General features: G+C 42.6%; 1 protein-coding gene and 1 pseudogene across 2 annotated transcripts; one reads left to right on the top strand and one right to left on the bottom strand.

The window, feature by feature from the left end:
- Positions 1 to 888: 888 nt before the first annotated feature.
- Positions 889 to 5,511, bottom strand: LOC308093638 (CD209 antigen-like protein C; the record flags this gene model as incomplete). The annotated part of the gene is made up of 6 exons (XM_080439969.1): positions 889 to 1,186; positions 1,422 to 1,534; positions 1,740 to 1,879; positions 1,992 to 2,099; positions 4,574 to 4,672; positions 5,310 to 5,511. The coding sequence occupies 6 exons, from the start codon at positions 5,509 to 5,511 to the stop codon at positions 1,048 to 1,050; spliced, it is 801 nt and encodes a 266-aa protein (XP_080296095.1). The 3' UTR covers positions 889 to 1,047.
- A 2,393-nt stretch (positions 5,512 to 7,904) lies between these two features.
- Positions 7,905 to 16,198, top strand: LOC308093138 (retinol-binding protein 1-like; annotated as a pseudogene). Its single transcript has 4 exons — positions 7,905 to 7,977; positions 14,305 to 14,466; positions 14,788 to 14,889; positions 16,148 to 16,198. The product of its transcript is annotated as a retinol-binding protein 1-like (transcript).
- The last annotated feature ends 1,111 nt before the right edge of the window (positions 16,199 to 17,309 follow it).

Genomic DNA, 17,309 nt, shown 5'->3' with positions numbered 1-17,309 from the left:
CGAGGAGCACGTTTTCTAGTTGTAACTGTAACTTCATACTGAGATGATGATGATGATGATGATGATGATGATGATGATGATTATTACTATCATTAATATTATTACTATCATTATTATCATTATTATCATTATTATCATTATTATCATTATTGTTATTATCATTATCATTATCATTATCATTATCATTATCATTATTACCCTTATTATTATTATTATTATTATAACACTTTGGTTTCGACTGCCTCCTTCTCCTTGCAGCATACTGCAGCAGCCTGGTGGCCAGAGAGAAATGTCAATTCAATTCAATTCAATTCAATTCAATTCAATTCAATTCAATTCAATTCAATTCAATTCAATTCAAAGGGGCTTTATTGGCATGAGAATGCATATGTTTACATTGCCAAAGCATTAATGAAACAAACCAATAGAAAATCAAAAATGTAAGTAATATTACAAGTAAGACGCACGAACGCTGGAAGCGAACGCAGCTCGAAAATATTGTGTATTTACGGACGTGTGTGTGTGTGTGTGTGTGTGTGTGTGTGTGTGTGTGTGTGTGTGTGTGTGTGTGTGTGTGTGTGTGTGTGTGTGTGTGTGTGTGTGTGTGTTTGACTGTAGCTGCACTCTGGCGTACTCTGTCGGCCGCACCCAGGCAGTGCACTGCACACAGACAGACGGACGGACACACCCACAAGCCGAGCAGAGTTTCATAGTAGGCTCCACTTGGGCGGAGGCGCGGCGCTTCGCCGCGCCTCCTTCTGCGTTCGCAAAAAGGGAAGAAAGAGATGTCTAAACAGAGCATGTCACTTTGTATTAGAAAAACTAGGTACAAAACAAGAAAAAGTTTGTCTTTGCTGTTAGAAGCCGGCCCCATCTGGTCCCCTAGTCTATATGAGCATGGTATTCAAATGTAACAAACGGCTGTTAAGTTCGTCGCATTCTATAGGCTCCCCTTTAATAATGAAAATATGAATATACATGTTTATGTAATCTACAGTGCATATTGGGGTAGAATTACAAGGCAATTACATTGTGAATATTATGATTTCAACACATAACTCTTCCACAGATCCAACGGTAAGACTCAGAACATAATTTGTCGTACCATCCTTTTTCCCCTCCATTCCAAAACACAGCACAGTCGTCTGAATAACGCTTGTTTTTAGGCTCACCAGGGGCCCAGTACCTGGTGAAGTAGGAACATTTAATACATTATAATATGTTACATGTTTTCACGTCTAAATATTGTGTTTGTTAATCATGACCTCAAATTATATTCTAAATATTAGTTACAAATGAGTGAACTAGACAATATGGTAGGCCTATTCGTTTCTCTTTTTAGACAAAGGCAGCAAATATGTGAAATGTAGTTAAAATGTTAGTTGAAATAAAGAAAAGTTAAACGTAAGATAAAGTCTTACGTTGGTGTGGTCAATAGTGTTCCATCTACCCAAATCCAGACTCCTTCTTCGTCTGTGTCAGTCAAACCCAGCCACATGTTCTGTCTCTTGCCAACAACTTTCTCAACAAGGTCCTGGACAGAAAATATGCTGGTTACTGAAGTACACTACAAACTGTATATTGCATCTGTTACAGCATGCATGCACGCACACACACGCACACGCGCACACACACACACACACACACACACACACACACACACACACACACACACACACACACACACACACACACACACACACACACACACACACACACACACACACATCACACTGTACCTGCGTTTCTTTGCTGTTTATGACCATCAGGTCTGATTGTCTTTCTCTACAGTATTGTCTGCTCTTCTGCCAGCTTTTCCACTCAGTCTCAGTAGAGACGTAATAACACACACCACCATCAACTGTAAATCCTTGTAATTCTAACAACAAAATAATAAAGTTAGCAACTGTTAGCTCATATTAATGGCAAATGATGAACAACATAACAATATAATAATAATAATAGAATAAAAACAGTGATGTGTCACTGACCACAGAGCTTCCTCCTCTGATCCTTCTCTGCAGTCAAGTTGTTGAATCTGAACTTAAGCTGGTCCAGCTCTTTGACCAGGTTGTTTTTCTCTGTATTCAATTCAGAATCTGCAAGAAGAAGAATCAACTAACTGATAATCTTTAGTGACAGATGTGTTGGCATATGTTTGGTATTTGTCAGTCACGTAACGAGGCAACACTATGCCCCGACGCGAGGCGGTCACAGCGGGCCCTCATGAACGCGCATGCACGCGCGTGCATGTGCGCCCGGAAAATTTGCGGTTATTAGTGGTTTCTGCGGGTTTTTGTGACGGATTTCGGGTACATAAACAACGGTTTTGTAACAATGTTAAGGGGCACACCCAGGTTTATTTTTTAATTCATAATTTTTTTTAATGTATATATATTTTTTTTTGGGGGGGTGGGGAGGTGCCCCTAACGTCATGGGCCCCAACGCAACCGCGTTGTCTGCGTGACGGTAGTGACGCCCCTAGTATTTATTGGACTGGAGAAGGGCGGAGTATGGTTACATTTTGCGGTTACTAGTGGTTTCTGATTTTTGGCGGGTTTGTGACGGATTTCGGGTACATAAACAACGGTTTTGCAACAATGTTAAGGGGCAAACCCAGGTTTATTTTTCACGGTAGTGACGCCCCTAGTATTTATTGGACTGGAGAAGGGCGGAGTATGGTTAAGTGCATGGCAAGTTGCATTGTGCTGAATATTAGTGGGTTTGTTGCAGGTGTATTCAATAATGACCAATCTGGTGACTCATACTGCCCTCCTAATACGTGAGGGGGCCATGTTTTAGCGGTACCAGCCGCTCTACATTTGACCGTGTCTGTGTGTCCGTCCGTCCGTCCGTATGTTTGCGAACGGCAAAGATGCAACACATGCGGCACTTCAAGAAATGCACACAAACACACACACACACACACACACACACACACACACACACACACACACACACACACACACACACACACACAAGCCAGCACTGCACACGTGCGCGCGCACGCACGCACACACACACACACACACACACGCACGCACACACCCACAGAACATGCGGTACTGCGAGGAGCACCATTGCAACACATGCGCCACTTAAAGACATGCACACGCATGTACAAGCCAGCACTGCACACGTGCGCGGGCACACAAACACACACACACACACACACGCTCGCGCGCGTAACATGCAGACCTGCGAGGCGCTCCGTTGCAACACATGCGCCACTTAAAGACATGCACACACACACAAGCCAGCACTGCACACATGCAAGCCAGGACTGTACACGTGCACACGCATACACACACGCACACACACACACACACACACATACACGTAAAATGCAGACCTGCGAGGCGCACCGTTGCAACACATGCGCCACTTAAAGACATGCACACACACAAGCCAGCACTGCACACGTGCAAGCTAGGACTGCACACGTGCGCACACATACACACACGCACACACACACACACACACACACATACACGTAAAATGCAGACCTGCGAGGCGCACCGTTGCAGCACATGCGCCACTTAATGACATGCACACACACAAGCCAGCACTGCACACGTACAAGCCAGGACTGCACACGTGCGTGCGCACACGCACACACACACACACATACACGTAACATGCGGACCGCAGCTCCGATCCGCACCAAAATTGCCAGGGGTCTGCCATCACAATAGTCACACCAGGGACCATGTGTGGCACCCAGGGGGCCCGCCAGCACTGCACACGTGCACGTGCACACGCACAAACACACACACCAATTAAATAACCTCATCAAAGGCACTGCTTCCTTCCATTTTTTTATAACTGTTGTGTTTTATGTTTCCCATTTTCCCAAATGATTATTAAAACATTATGCAAAAGGTAATTGACAGAACAAGGCCCCCTCACGCAATAGAAGGTCAATATCAGTCACCAGAACCATGGACGGGTGTTTTCAATGAATCCATCATGACTAAAATGGAGTTTGAAGTTACAATGGGTTTGTATAAGGGGGCATGTTTGATACAATGAATATCAAATATCTAAATACTGAATCAAGCAACTTAAACACTGTCTGGGGTGCTCAAAAAAGCCTGAGTAGATGTGAAAATGACACCTAACATGTTTGAAAGTGAAATATCTTTTCTTTATTTTTTTGAGACATTTGTCTTGTTTTGCTTCTGCCAACTGTGTGCTAAAAATAGCAATGGACAAGCGTGCACTTTGCTATACGCTGGTCCGTCTGAGCAGATGGATAAAGCAAATTCTGCACTGAGACCTCAAACCACCAAATACACACAGGCAGGGAAAAACAGAAATTGACAATTTCCCATCTGCTGAACACCTCACACCAATCCACCTGAGTCCCAGTGAGAGCCCAGGTAAAAGAAAACAGCGCCCTCTGCTGTTTTTCACTTTTGCATTGTGCAGTAGCGCAGCTCTGAATCTGTTCTTGAGAGAGTCCTGACCCAAAATAGAGGCCAAAGTATTCCAATCAAAAGCGATCAAAACTATTTCAGACACAAAAATAACATGTAAAGAGAGTGTTTCGTGTTTATAGAATGATACTCACACTTGATGACCAGACCAATGATGACAGCCAATAGAAGACTCAGCAGCACCAGACACACTGCAGCAGCTCTGGAATGATTCTTCTTTGACTGATCAGAGCCTGAAAAACAATAGACACACATATGAGGATACTACAGATGGTTTTAACAAGTTATGATGCTTTATGACAGAGAACAAGTGATTTAAGTTCTTAAAGGTTTCATGACATTCTTTTTCTTTTCTTTTTTTTGTTTTGTTTTATGACCTCAATTACACTCCAAAAAATTAACTTTGAACATTCAGTGGATTTTCTGTGGTCTGTGGGGTTTTCTGAATAATTAGGCAAAAACAAAGTGCTGGAATTGGCCCTTGGACTTTGACATCATAGTCCTTTAAACCCGCCCCCTCTCCTCCCAGCCCCTACCCTCCCCTATCCTTTCCTTTTGGCGGGGGCGGAGAGAAGAGGCGATGATTGACAGGCAAAATCTCTCAACAGTCAAAGCTTTCTTGCCATGGAAAACCTGCCATGTATCGCTGGAGTGGATTTTTCAGTTAAAACATTTTAAAACACGTTTGAAGGACCATGATAAGTCTTTTAATGTGTTGTAAACCTGATTGTCATGAAACCTTTAACCCATTAAAACCGGAAAAGCATCTGTGTCATTTTAGATTTTTGCGTTGGCTATTCAAAAATATCAGATATACAAGCTCACAGCGCGTCACTTTTTTTGATCATTTTTTAAAAATCTTATTTGTACCTCCATTCTGCTCCTGTGCTGTGTTCTTCTGCACAGCACCCTGCCGTGTCCCAGGGACAAGGTCAAGGTCGTCTGCAGTGACATAGATGTCTACTATCCTCTCTTCTCTCTCTCCTCTCTCCTCCATCTTCTGCTCCCTCTCTCCTCGGCCATACCTGACATTCGTTGTCAGGTCTGGTATGGCGTACACGTCCTCACTCATTCTGGTTCATCTTCAAACTATATTTGTTTGTGCAACTTGTTGGAAAACAGAAGTCACAAAAGAGGAAGTTCACATATTGTTCAATATTATAAAACCACACTTCCCAGTTCCCACCCACAGGTTTCGCAAACGCTGAGAGAGGTCTGGGGTGTTATCCTTCTGCTGGTGTGCCTTATTAAAAGTGTTACATACAGTAGTTATTTGAGAGTTCTGATGACTTAATGTTCTATTGTTGTGCCTTTTGGGCATATCATATTTGTGTGTGTGTGTGTGTGTGTGTGTGTGTGTGTGCGTGCGTGCGTGCGTGCGTGCGTGCGTGCGTGCGTGCGTGCGTGCGTGCGTGTGTGCGTGCGTAGGAGGAGTGTGTTTAAAGAGGTAGTATGTAGTTCATTGTAATTCATCGGTAGAAACCACGTTGAAATATGACTCAGCAGTTTTCCTCTCATGTTGAATTGATTAAATAAACCTTAATTAAAACCCTGATAAATAATTGAAGACAAGATCCACTGAAAGTTGTCCTCTCTCATTCTATTCCTCTGCCCCCCACACAATAAAGCTGCATGACTCAAATGCATTATGTTATGTTTCAATATGCTACTATTTGAACTGTGACATTTTCAGAGGAAGGCTTGAATGCCCGTTTATTCAGAAGTCTACTACTTTGTATAGTACTTTCTATACTGCCTCCTCCTGGTCAGCCGGGGCGCCTGATGGAGGGGAAGGGAACTGGTTGGAATAACGTGTTCCTTCCACGCGCTACGTCCAACCAGGGAAACTCCCCCCTGTCAGGTGACAAGAAGGTCAGTTGGCTCTCATGCATTGAAGGAGGCATGAGCTCGGCCCTGGCCTCCCTAGGCTGGTGGGGGGAGTGTAGTGCCCAGGATCACTTAGCAAACTGGCACCGGGTGAAAAAAGGGTTACAAAATCGAGGGATAAATATTATTATAAAAAAAAAAAAAAAGAAGTCTACTACTTTGACTTAGATTATCATGAACCCTCCACCACAAATCACATCACATTCACTATATTTTACACTATATAGTGTCCCAGTCAACTTTACACTGACAGCAATCAAGAACAAAAGACAGCAGCATAAAGTACTTAATAAAATAACAATTTTCAAAATCATGTCACTAGGATTTGATAAGATCAGAATCCTTAATAACATCCAGATTTTATTTTTTAAGAAGGCAGACTTTTTCAGAACCACATTACACATTTATGTGTTATATTGAAAGTTTTTTTCTTTTCTTTTTTTTAAACCAAAATGAAGTCATCCTCATCGACTGAAAACTGGTTGGTTCTATCATTATGCTTTCTCACTCTGCCAGGTGACTTAAATAATTAATTTGACCTCTGACCTGTGTGAGTTAGAAGAGTAACAAATAACACAATTCCCACTTTTTTTTTTACTCAATAAGCATGTGCGTGTGTGCGTACATTTCCTCAGCATTTTCTCATGATCTTGGTGAATTCACAACTATCAATAGAACATTGGGCCTAATAGCAAAGATAGAAGGTAATCCACTCTGGAGGGATTTTCATGAATGATAGCTACCCAGAACTATCTATCTATCTATCTATCTATCTATCTATCTATCTATCAATCATTTTCATTCCGTTTTTGCCCATTTGAGCAGAACTTAAATTGGCCCACAAGTCCAATTTCAGAGGCTTTATCACACATAGCAAGAACAAGCCACCTGTTTTCTCTACCTTTTATTTGCAGGCTTTAAACCTAATCCCACATAGCCTCAGTAAGCACTTTGGAACCCAGAGCATGTGAGTTCACACTATGTATGCATGCTGCATGTTCCCTTTACTCTCTGCAGTGGGATAACTAAGTACATTTACTCAAGTACTTGAGTACAATTTTGAGATACCTTTACTTTACCAGGGTTTTTCCATTTTCCACCCTACTCTACTACATCTCAGAGGCAAATATTGTACTTTTTTTTCCCAGATTTTGATTATCATTTCAAAACATGAATTAACTACGTAAGCCCTATTTTATTTTTCAGCAATTAAGATATCTCAGATCTACAAGCTCACAAAACATTGTATCGTGACACTTTGTCAGCTTGTACATGTGCTATTTTTGAATGATTTAGATACATTTGGAAAACGTATATTTTGAAGCCAATACTTTTGTACTTTTACTCAAGTCAAATTGTGAATACAGGACTTGTGACAGAGCATTTCTACAATGTGTTATTTCTACTTTTAAATACAAACATTCCACAGAGGAATGTGGGGAAACCAGCAACCAATCCAGATTAGAGTGGTTTCAGTTAAATGGTGCATTTTGACTGCAGACCGGACCATTCGACTGTAGGTAACCAGCAACCATCGGACCTCTTTTAGGTCCTCATTCACTGTCTGGAACAGACAAAATGGCAGTGGATCTGAGTGGATACTGGAAAATGATTTGTAATAGAAAATTTGAGGAGTATTTGAAAGCTCTAGCTGAGTTCTTTCTTTCTTTTATTTTTTTGATTATCAGGGCTTTAGGCAAGGCAAGGCAATGCTATTTGTATAGCACATTCAACAAGGCAATTCAAGGTGCTTTACATGAAACATTGAAGGTGGTAGTGGTGTCGTCATACTTTTGGATTCAAACGAAAAGTGTTTTTGTTGAAAGTTCAAGCTCTATTTTCTGATAGTAATCATTAGTCATTTATTTGTTCAGTAACAGGGGTCCCCCGTCTCTCCAGATCTTTAATAATCAGAAAATATGTTTTCAGATTACTTGATTTCATCCAATCAGGAGAGAGAACCCCACTAAGAACATTTATCAGTTTGTTTTCCAGATCAATAATTGATTTGTTTCATCAATTATAATTTCACATAATCTGTATGAGTTCTCTCTCCTGATAGGGTGACATTGGTATCCCGACCTGAACGTGTATTTTCTGTTTACTAAAGAGCTGGAGAGACGGGGAGACCCCTGTTATTGAGCAAAACCCCATAGAAATGATTACTATCAGAATATAGCTCTATAACACATACAATAACCATTTACTCCACCTTCAAGACACAGCATGAAGAGAGTGCAATAAAAAAAGTGGCAAACAGAAAGCGTTTAGCTGTGATTTAAAAGAACAGAGTTGTATCAGACCTGCAGTTTTCTGGGAGTTTGTCACAGATATGGTGCATACAGATTGAACTCTGCTTCTCCACATTTAGGGTGGGGTCACACCAAACTTTTCGCCGATTTTCCCCCAAAAAACGCTCCGTTCCCATTGAAAAGCATTGGCAGAATCCGCCGCTTTGGCAGAATCAAAGTTTGGTGTGACTGCTCGCTTAGGGTGCGGTCACACCGAACTTTGATTCTGCCAAAGCGACGGATTCTGCCAATGCTTTTCAATGGGAACGGAGCGTTTTGTTGCCATTCGATGATTTCTGCAAAAAAAAAACACTCTGTTCCCATTGAAAAGCATTGAATCCGCCCGCATAGGGATAATTCAAGTTCGGTGTGACCGCACCCTCAGTTGTGATTCTAGGGACAGAAAGCAGACCAGTCCTAGATGACCTGGGAGGTCTGGATGGTTCATGGTGTAGCACAAGAAATATATATAAAAATAGCATTTTGAAATACATTATTTATCAGCATATTTATCATTAATGTATGCATGAAGAAAGAAATGATTGCTGTTGGCTACAGAGTTTAATCATGATTTCATCTTTCTTACTATAGATGGGTTTCCTGTTTGTAAACATAGAGGATGATGCGCGCGCAGTGGCGGGATGAGCCTGTAGAGGGCGCTATTACCCGCAGCATCTCTGGCCACTGTACATTCAGAAAATAAATGGTCTTCACCAGGTTTAATGAAAGTAGATTAAATGATGCAGTTTGTAATATCTTCTTTACTCAATAAAAATGATTTGTCGAAAGTTGGATCTGTTTGTATATAATAGCAGCATTATGCCTATTATGCCTATAATAGCAGCATTATGCCTATCTAAATCCCGAAAATAACGAGAGAGTGAATGGCACTTCCGGTTCGTTCTCCCCCGCGCATGCGCAGATCGCGCACTCTGCTCTGTGATGACGTCGCGCGGAAACCCATCTATACACTTTATCGATGGCCAAAACGCAAAACCTCCTATCTGAAAAATGTTCATTGTTGGGAAAATGAAAAAGAAAACTACAAAATGTTGTATTTTTTTTGCACAATGCTATTTTTTTATGAAACCCATCACATAATACACCGTTTCTGGATGTCTGGACTATATTACATTATTATATGTTAATTACACTTATTTCATATAGCAAATGCAGATAGGAGGTTTTTCCCCACTTTTCCTGGATAATTCTGCAGATAGGAGCTTTTACACTTCAATGTTAAGTGATTGCATAACTAAATAATGACAAATAATACTGGCTGTAAATACATACATTTACAGCTGCAAACAGTTGCATCAGTGGTGTGGTCTAGTTTTTTTCCCGGAGGTATACGATAATCATTCCCTGCACGAGATGCGCGTGGTCGTGGGTATACGCTAGCGCGTTTTCAATGGATTAAATGGTAGACTGTATACGCTTTTTCCCCAAAAAATCTGCACTGTATACAGCGTATACAGCGTAACACGGTAGAACACACCACTGAGTTGCATTGAATGCTTTTTTATTTTATTCAACAAAAAAAAAAAAGTTTGCAGGGCAATGCTCACAAAAAATTTGCTAAGAACAGTCCCCAGCAAGAACCTAAAATAAAAGTGCTTACAAATAAAATTTACAAAAAGGACAACAGGAATACAATTAGGTGGACTACAAAACAACTGGCCCAGGCACCCCTCGACATAATCCCCCCTATACTCTCTACCCCCCAACTCCACCACCTGAAATACCTCCCCACTTCCACAACCCCCATTCCCCCCAACCAGCACACCACATGCCCCAAACCCCACCCACCTAAACCCTCATGCCCTCCAACTCCCCTAACTCATACAACTGGATCACCAACCTTGTGTCCAGTGTGGACAGTGGAATAGTATGTAAGATCATTGAATGTCTTAAAGAGCCTATAAGCAAGGAGGAAAGACGGATGCCTTGACCCTAGAATCACCAAAGCCAGGGAGGAGATGAGAGCAGCACACAGGGACTTTGTCGCTGACCAAAAGGGAGAGGGTCTGAGGGAGGAATATAAGCGGAAGAAGGAGGAGCTATACCACGTGTATGCAACTGGAACAACAGGAGCTGACCCAAAAGATCAGGGACATTAAAGAGGTGCATGTTAACCAGAAGCATGGCAAGAACTGGAAGCTCATCAATGACGTTTCTGGCAGAAGCTCTTCTCAGACTTCTGGGGAGAAAGCGCAGAGGAACGAGTTGAAACATGGTACCAGCACTTCAAAACACTCCTAGGAAATCCTCCTTCAACCGAAGAAGAGGATGATCCGATGTTCCCGTCTGGTATGGGAAGGTCATGGAAGACAGATCATTCACCATGGATGAGTACCAGAGGGCCAAGGCTACTATCAAGTGAGGCAAGAGCTGCAGGGAGGATGGAGTGATGTATGTGCCCATAGACGAGGTGGTGTTGGATTTTATCAAGCACACACGTCTAGCGAGCTGCCGAAGCTGTGGCGCAAAATGATCATCAATCCAGTACCAAAGTCAGGCGACCTCACCAAGACAGACACCTCCAAGGCATTAGCCTGAGCTCACAAGTCGCAGGTTTTAGACCCATCTCAGACCCTGTACTGAGAAACTCGCAGAACGGCTTCCGCCCGGAGCGAACAGCAGGCGGGCAGATACTGGTGCTGAGGAGGTTACTGGAAGGAGTAAGGGAGCGGAATCTTTCAGTGGTGATCACCTTCATGACTTCCAAAAGGCTTTTGGCACCATCCACCGGGGGAAACTGATGAACATTCTCTGGGCCTACTGAGTTCCAGAGAAGATGGTTCAAATGATGGAGACAAGCTACTCGAGGCAGTCCAGGACTTCAAATAACTTGGGCCTGGACTGCTTCAATGGAATAGGACCTGAAGGTCCAGGGGGTACTTGACTAGAATGCCTTGCATGGGATGAGGAGAGTGTGGAAATCAGACATGGGAGAAGACCTCAAGAGGCGGCTGTTCGTATAGCTACAGTGTCAGTACTGCTGTATGGGGCTGAGACATGGACCGTCACAGCACAACAGGAAAGGGCCTTGGATGGAGTCTACACAAGAATGCTACGAATGGCACTAGTCACATGGACGGACCACATCAGAAATGTGGTCCTCTACGGTAACTTACCATGGGTCACAGACAAAGTCAGAGAGAGAAGGATGAGGCAGGGCACTGCGTCAGGCACCCATAACTAGTGGCAAGCAAACTGACACTATGGGAGCCAACCCAGGGCAAAGCCAGGAAAGACAATAAGTGCACCACCCTACGTAGATGAACTTTGGCGTAACAGCTTAGCTAACAACACTGTAGAGCTCAAGACCCTGATCAAGACCCTGATGCTAGATAGGAGAGTGTGGAGGGCAGCGATTCAGGAGTCCTGAGTTGGTGTTGGCTAGACCACACTCGCATCGCAAAGACCCTATCCTATATGCTCCGGCCTAACTGGCCCATGCCCCCGTCAACATACCCCCCCCATACCCTATACCCCCAACTCCACCACCTGCAATACTCCCCCACTCCCACAAACCCCATCCCCCCAACTGCCAGCCCACACATCTCCGCCTCCATAACTCAAACCCCCATCCCACTTCAGGAGTCCCGAGTTGGTGTTGGCTAGACCACACTCTTGCATCGCATCGCAAAGACCCAATCCTATAAGATCCGGCCTAACTGGCCTATGCCCCCCTCAACATAATCCCCCCCATACCCTATACCCCCAACTCCACCACCTGCAATACTCCCCCACTCCCACAAATCCCATACCCCCCAACTGCCAGCCCACACCTCTCAACCCCCATAACTCAAAACCCCATCCCACTCCATCCCCTCATACCCCCAAATCCCACCCAACCCATTACCCCCACTCCCAGAACCCCCGATCTCCATGCCCCCAACCAGCACACCACAACCCCCAAACTCCACCCACCCAAACCCTCATGCACCCCCCACCCCATAACCCCCCAACCGCCACCCCACACCTCCCACACCCCATAACTCCAAACCCCATCCCACCCCCATACCCTATACCCTCCAACCAACACACCACAATATTTTCACAGGGTTGTTGGCTGCCACAGTGTTCACGTGTGATTTTGATCTGCAATTATTAAAAAATCACGACATGGACGTTCACATCTAAGCAGCAATGACAACCTCTAACCACAAGTTCAAAATGTTCAATGCCAAAACCTCCTATCTATACCTAAAAATGACCTCCTATCTACATAGATGCACATAGGAGGTTTTTACCTAGAAATAGTTAGGCTTACAAACAAACATTATGTTGTTAAATAATGCTTTTTTTAATGCTCATTTTGAGATCAATACATTCTACAGTACTGTAACAAGTAATACCATTAACATTTTTGATCAACTCACACTCTTGGTGTGATAAAAGTTTCACCACCTGACACTAATCATTAGCAATCAACAAGGCAATGCAATTAACTTGACAGTTACTAACAAATACTTAACTAGTAAGGGTGGAAGACACTTTTTTATTTTGAAAATAATTGATTACTACAAACTGAAAGACATTTAGACGGTCTACATAACATAGAATTCCCAAGTTTCAGCTCTGTCTGCTGCTCAACTAGTTCTGGTGCAGATAAGAGGTTTTGCGCTTCAACATTTTAGCACTAATTGGCACTGAACAAGATAGGAGGTTTTAGTCAAATGACTTTTTCTGACAAAATGAGGGGCGGGACTATCTTGCAGACAGACTGAGCATGTGCAGCATAGCCTATAGTCCTCATCCACAGTGAAATCCGAAAATCATGAAATTTGCACTTAGGAGGTTTTGCATTTTGGCCATCGTTATGTAATTATTGCTAACTTAAATCGATGTAAGGGGCCGTTTCCACAGAACTTTTTTTTTTCCAGCTGCCAGCGCCTTTCTAATTCTATGGTTTTTCTGCTATGTATTTCTATGCTAAAGATTTTCATTTTTCTGCTATGTATTTCTATGGTAAAGATTTATGGTAAAGACCCGCAGGAGAGTTCCTCTTGCAGTGCCAGGCATTGCATTTCAGCACTCTCAGCATCCAGTCTTTTTTGTCAGAGCGCCCTGGATAATTCAAGCTGAAAATAGTTTACTTTTGAGAGTGGAGGGCCACTCGTATGACAACCCGGTCATTTACGAATCGTAACCACAACCACGAGATGTCCATGTTAACATTGTTTCTAAGCTATTTGTGCTACTAATGCAGATGACATGACATTCGAGCACAGCGCTGGTTGGAAAGTTCGAACGTTGTGGGTGTCGCCGCCAATAAACACTTTGTGCACTTAGTAAGAAGCATTCTGGACATACTGTAATATCCACTCTGGACATGATATCCAAATCCAAAGAATGCCTCTGCTCAAAATGCCTCTTTCTGTGGACATGGCCCCTCATCAGTTAGACCTTTATCGATCCTGAGGGAAATTCAATTGTCATAGCATGAATTCATAGCATGACATTCACAGAAAAATCTAAACACTGCACTGTTTTTTTATTTTCAAAGTGCTGGTGTGCAGTGATTCAGTTGTTGTTGTTATTGTTGTTTCCAAGCTTATACTAAATCGGTGAAAATACTTACAGTATACCATGGTTAAGTGAGCCTCAAAACGATGATATTGATGATATCAATAAAATGTATGGCATCTCTCTCTCTCTCTCTCTCTCTTATATGACAGATGTGAACCTTGCCATTAGGAAGATAGCCGAAGCAAGAGAAGGACATCAGCCAGGATGGAGAGCACATCTGCATTAAGACCCTCAGCACCTTCAGGAACTACAACATGGACTTCTATGTGGACATGGAGTTTGAGGAGCACCTGGATGACAGGAGATGCATGGTCAGTATCACACACACACACACACACACACACACACACACACACACACACACACACACACACAGGTTTACTCACTGAATACCAACTAGGATCAGAATTAATTACCCCCTGTTAAAACTTATTTGTAAGCTGATTATCGATGATGCAGTCTACTGTCATATGGGGGGTGCGGAGGACAGTTAAAGTGTTTCTCTCTGATCCCCATGCAGACCACTGTCACATGGGAAGAGGACAGTTAAAGTGTTTCTCTCTGATCCCCATGCAGACCACTGTCACATGGGAAGAGGACAGTTAAAGTGTTTCTCTCTGATCCCCATGCAGACCACTGTCACATGGGAAGAGGACAGGCTGGTGTGTGTTCAGAAGGGAGAGATCGAAGGTCGAGGATGGACCCACTGGGTGAACGGAGATGAGCTGCATCTGGTAAGAAGTCATCAACTATCATGTAATCAATGTTAGAGCCACATCCATGAGACACCGATCCTGAGTTTGGAGAGTCTTAGACCAACTTATGTTGTGACCGATGTATGGACAGTTCTTGTCTCAAATCATGACAAAATTGGGAGACGACACACAGGATTAACTTCAAATGTATTAATTGGTAACTAAAAGACAAAGAAAGTTATACTTAATCAAATTAATTAATGTGTTGTGTATAGTCAGTTGTATCAGTAGAGTAGTGCCTGTATGGATGTGTGAAAATGTAGTGTATATGCAAGTGCAGAAACAACGTAGAACTAAACTTGAAAGGAACCCAAAACAAACATTGTTTCCTGTGTAGGAGAGAGAGGCAAAATGACCATGACCAGCCTGTTTAAATACTCCAGAGGGTGATTGGAGTCAGGTGTGCCTCGTCCTCTAGGACGAGGCACACCTGAACAGAGAACAGGTTTCTCTTCCTGGAATGCTAGCATGCTGAAATAGAAGCCATTGTGAAGAAAAAGTTTGAAATCTTGTTTGAAATTATCTAACCTGCCTTCCTTTGATGTCATTGGTAGGCAGGTGTATACGTTGTTGCATTGGACATCGCATAATAGTATACTCACTTCTGTGCATGTGCATAAGGTTTTCAGTGTTGTCATAAAAACCTGTCATCTTTTCAAATAATTACTTTTATACCTTAACTTGAGTATCATTTTTACTGAGCTACTTTCACTTGTAGTGGTAATATTTGACCAGGAATGGGAGAGAATGGGAGATTAGGTTTTTGCCTAGAAAAAAAGCAGGAGGGGCGAGCACAAATGTACAGAATGTTGTTTGTTATTTAGCATGTTGCTTAGAGACAGATGCTTCATTGTTTACCTTGTATCCTAGTTTCTTTGAGGCACTACAATGTTCTCTCTACACTATATATTATGTCATTATTTACATTGTTGTTTATTGACTAGAGTTCATGCTTACTAAATAAAATTAATAAAATGTGTTGTTATATAATGTAATGTAATGTAATGTAAGAAAAGGTCCCCATACAAGCCCTTCCATGGTTTCTCACCTCACCTGCACAACATTACTTTACTTTCTCATGAAATATGTTTACTGTATGTACTCACACTAAAAAAAATACTCAGCTAACTCTGTAAATTCTCACACCTGTAAGTTAATATGGATAAGAGCGTCTGATAAATGCTTAAACTGTAAACTGTAACAGTAAATTGTGTTTCCTTTCCATTGTTTTGTGAAGGAGCTGAGAGCTGGAGGAGTCGTGGCCAAGCAGGTGTTTAAGAAGACCTAAGCTGCTTCTGACGGAAGTAAACGGCGCCCTCTGGCGGATAGGAGCAGCATGTACACACCAGACAGCCCCTGACATCCTTCTCCTTTCAGTTCCTATGTCATTCAACACATTCATCTATTCAGCTCTTAACGCTGTCGCCGGGTGGAAATGGACAAAAATAAAAATGAGTTCCAATGGAACCTATATATTTTATGATGTATTATTATTTTGTCACAAGCTCGCTAATACTTTGCAATATTTATGAAAACCCACAGACGGACACAGCCACTTTCAGCCTGGTCTTCCTATTTTGGGCATGTCATTATTGGTGAAAAAAAAAAATTTGTATCACAAATAGCCAATATACAAGCTCACAATGCGTTGCAGTCAGCCGGTGGGAGTACTAATAATTCAAATGACTGTACTCAAGTGAGGGACCAACAGTGCCTTGCCTTGCTTGTTGCCGGAAGATTCCCGGTTAGAGGAAAAATCTGAGTGGAGAAGTGATTGGCCACCATTCATACCCCTCCCCCAACAGTGCTGAAGTGTCTTTGAGCAAGGCAATGAACCATAGATATTAGAAACCTAGATACCTCATTGGCCTCTGCAGTTCATTGGGGCGACTGGTATCGCAATACACGGTGGCTCTTCCGTCTTCCGCAGGGAACCTGTCACTCAAAGTGACTACTGGCCAATCACAGCGCTCACAGTGCATTGACTACTGGCCAATCACAGTGCGTCTTTTCCGGGACTTGTCAGTGCAATGGTTCTCAACCAGTGGTCCGGGAACCACCAGTGGTCCTTGAGGGGGTTCCAGGTGGTACCCAGCTAAATGATGGAGAGTTGATAACCAAATGGACCCTTATAGATCTTTAAATCTTGAGTATAACATTTCACACTGTCAAGAGTCAAACTGTTAAACATCTGCATTACTACTAATGCAGCACTACTAAACAAGTACACAATTAGAGAACGTAAACAATTGTTATTTTGACAACATCTTATCGAACGATAACATATTCTACGTTTTGGGTGTGAGAGGCTAAAGCTTATCAAACGGTGTTCCATTACTCAAATGCTGAATAAATAATGGACCTTGATATGAAAAAGGACCATGTCTCTTATTTGAATT

This window comes from Gymnoscopelus braueri, assembly GCF_963280865.1.
Source record: "Gymnoscopelus braueri genome assembly, chromosome: 10".
NCBI lineage: Eukaryota > Metazoa > Chordata > Actinopteri > Myctophiformes > Myctophidae > Gymnoscopelus > Gymnoscopelus braueri.
The sequence above is the reverse complement of the archived record's forward strand: the minus strand, read 5'-3'. Positions and strand labels throughout refer to the sequence as shown.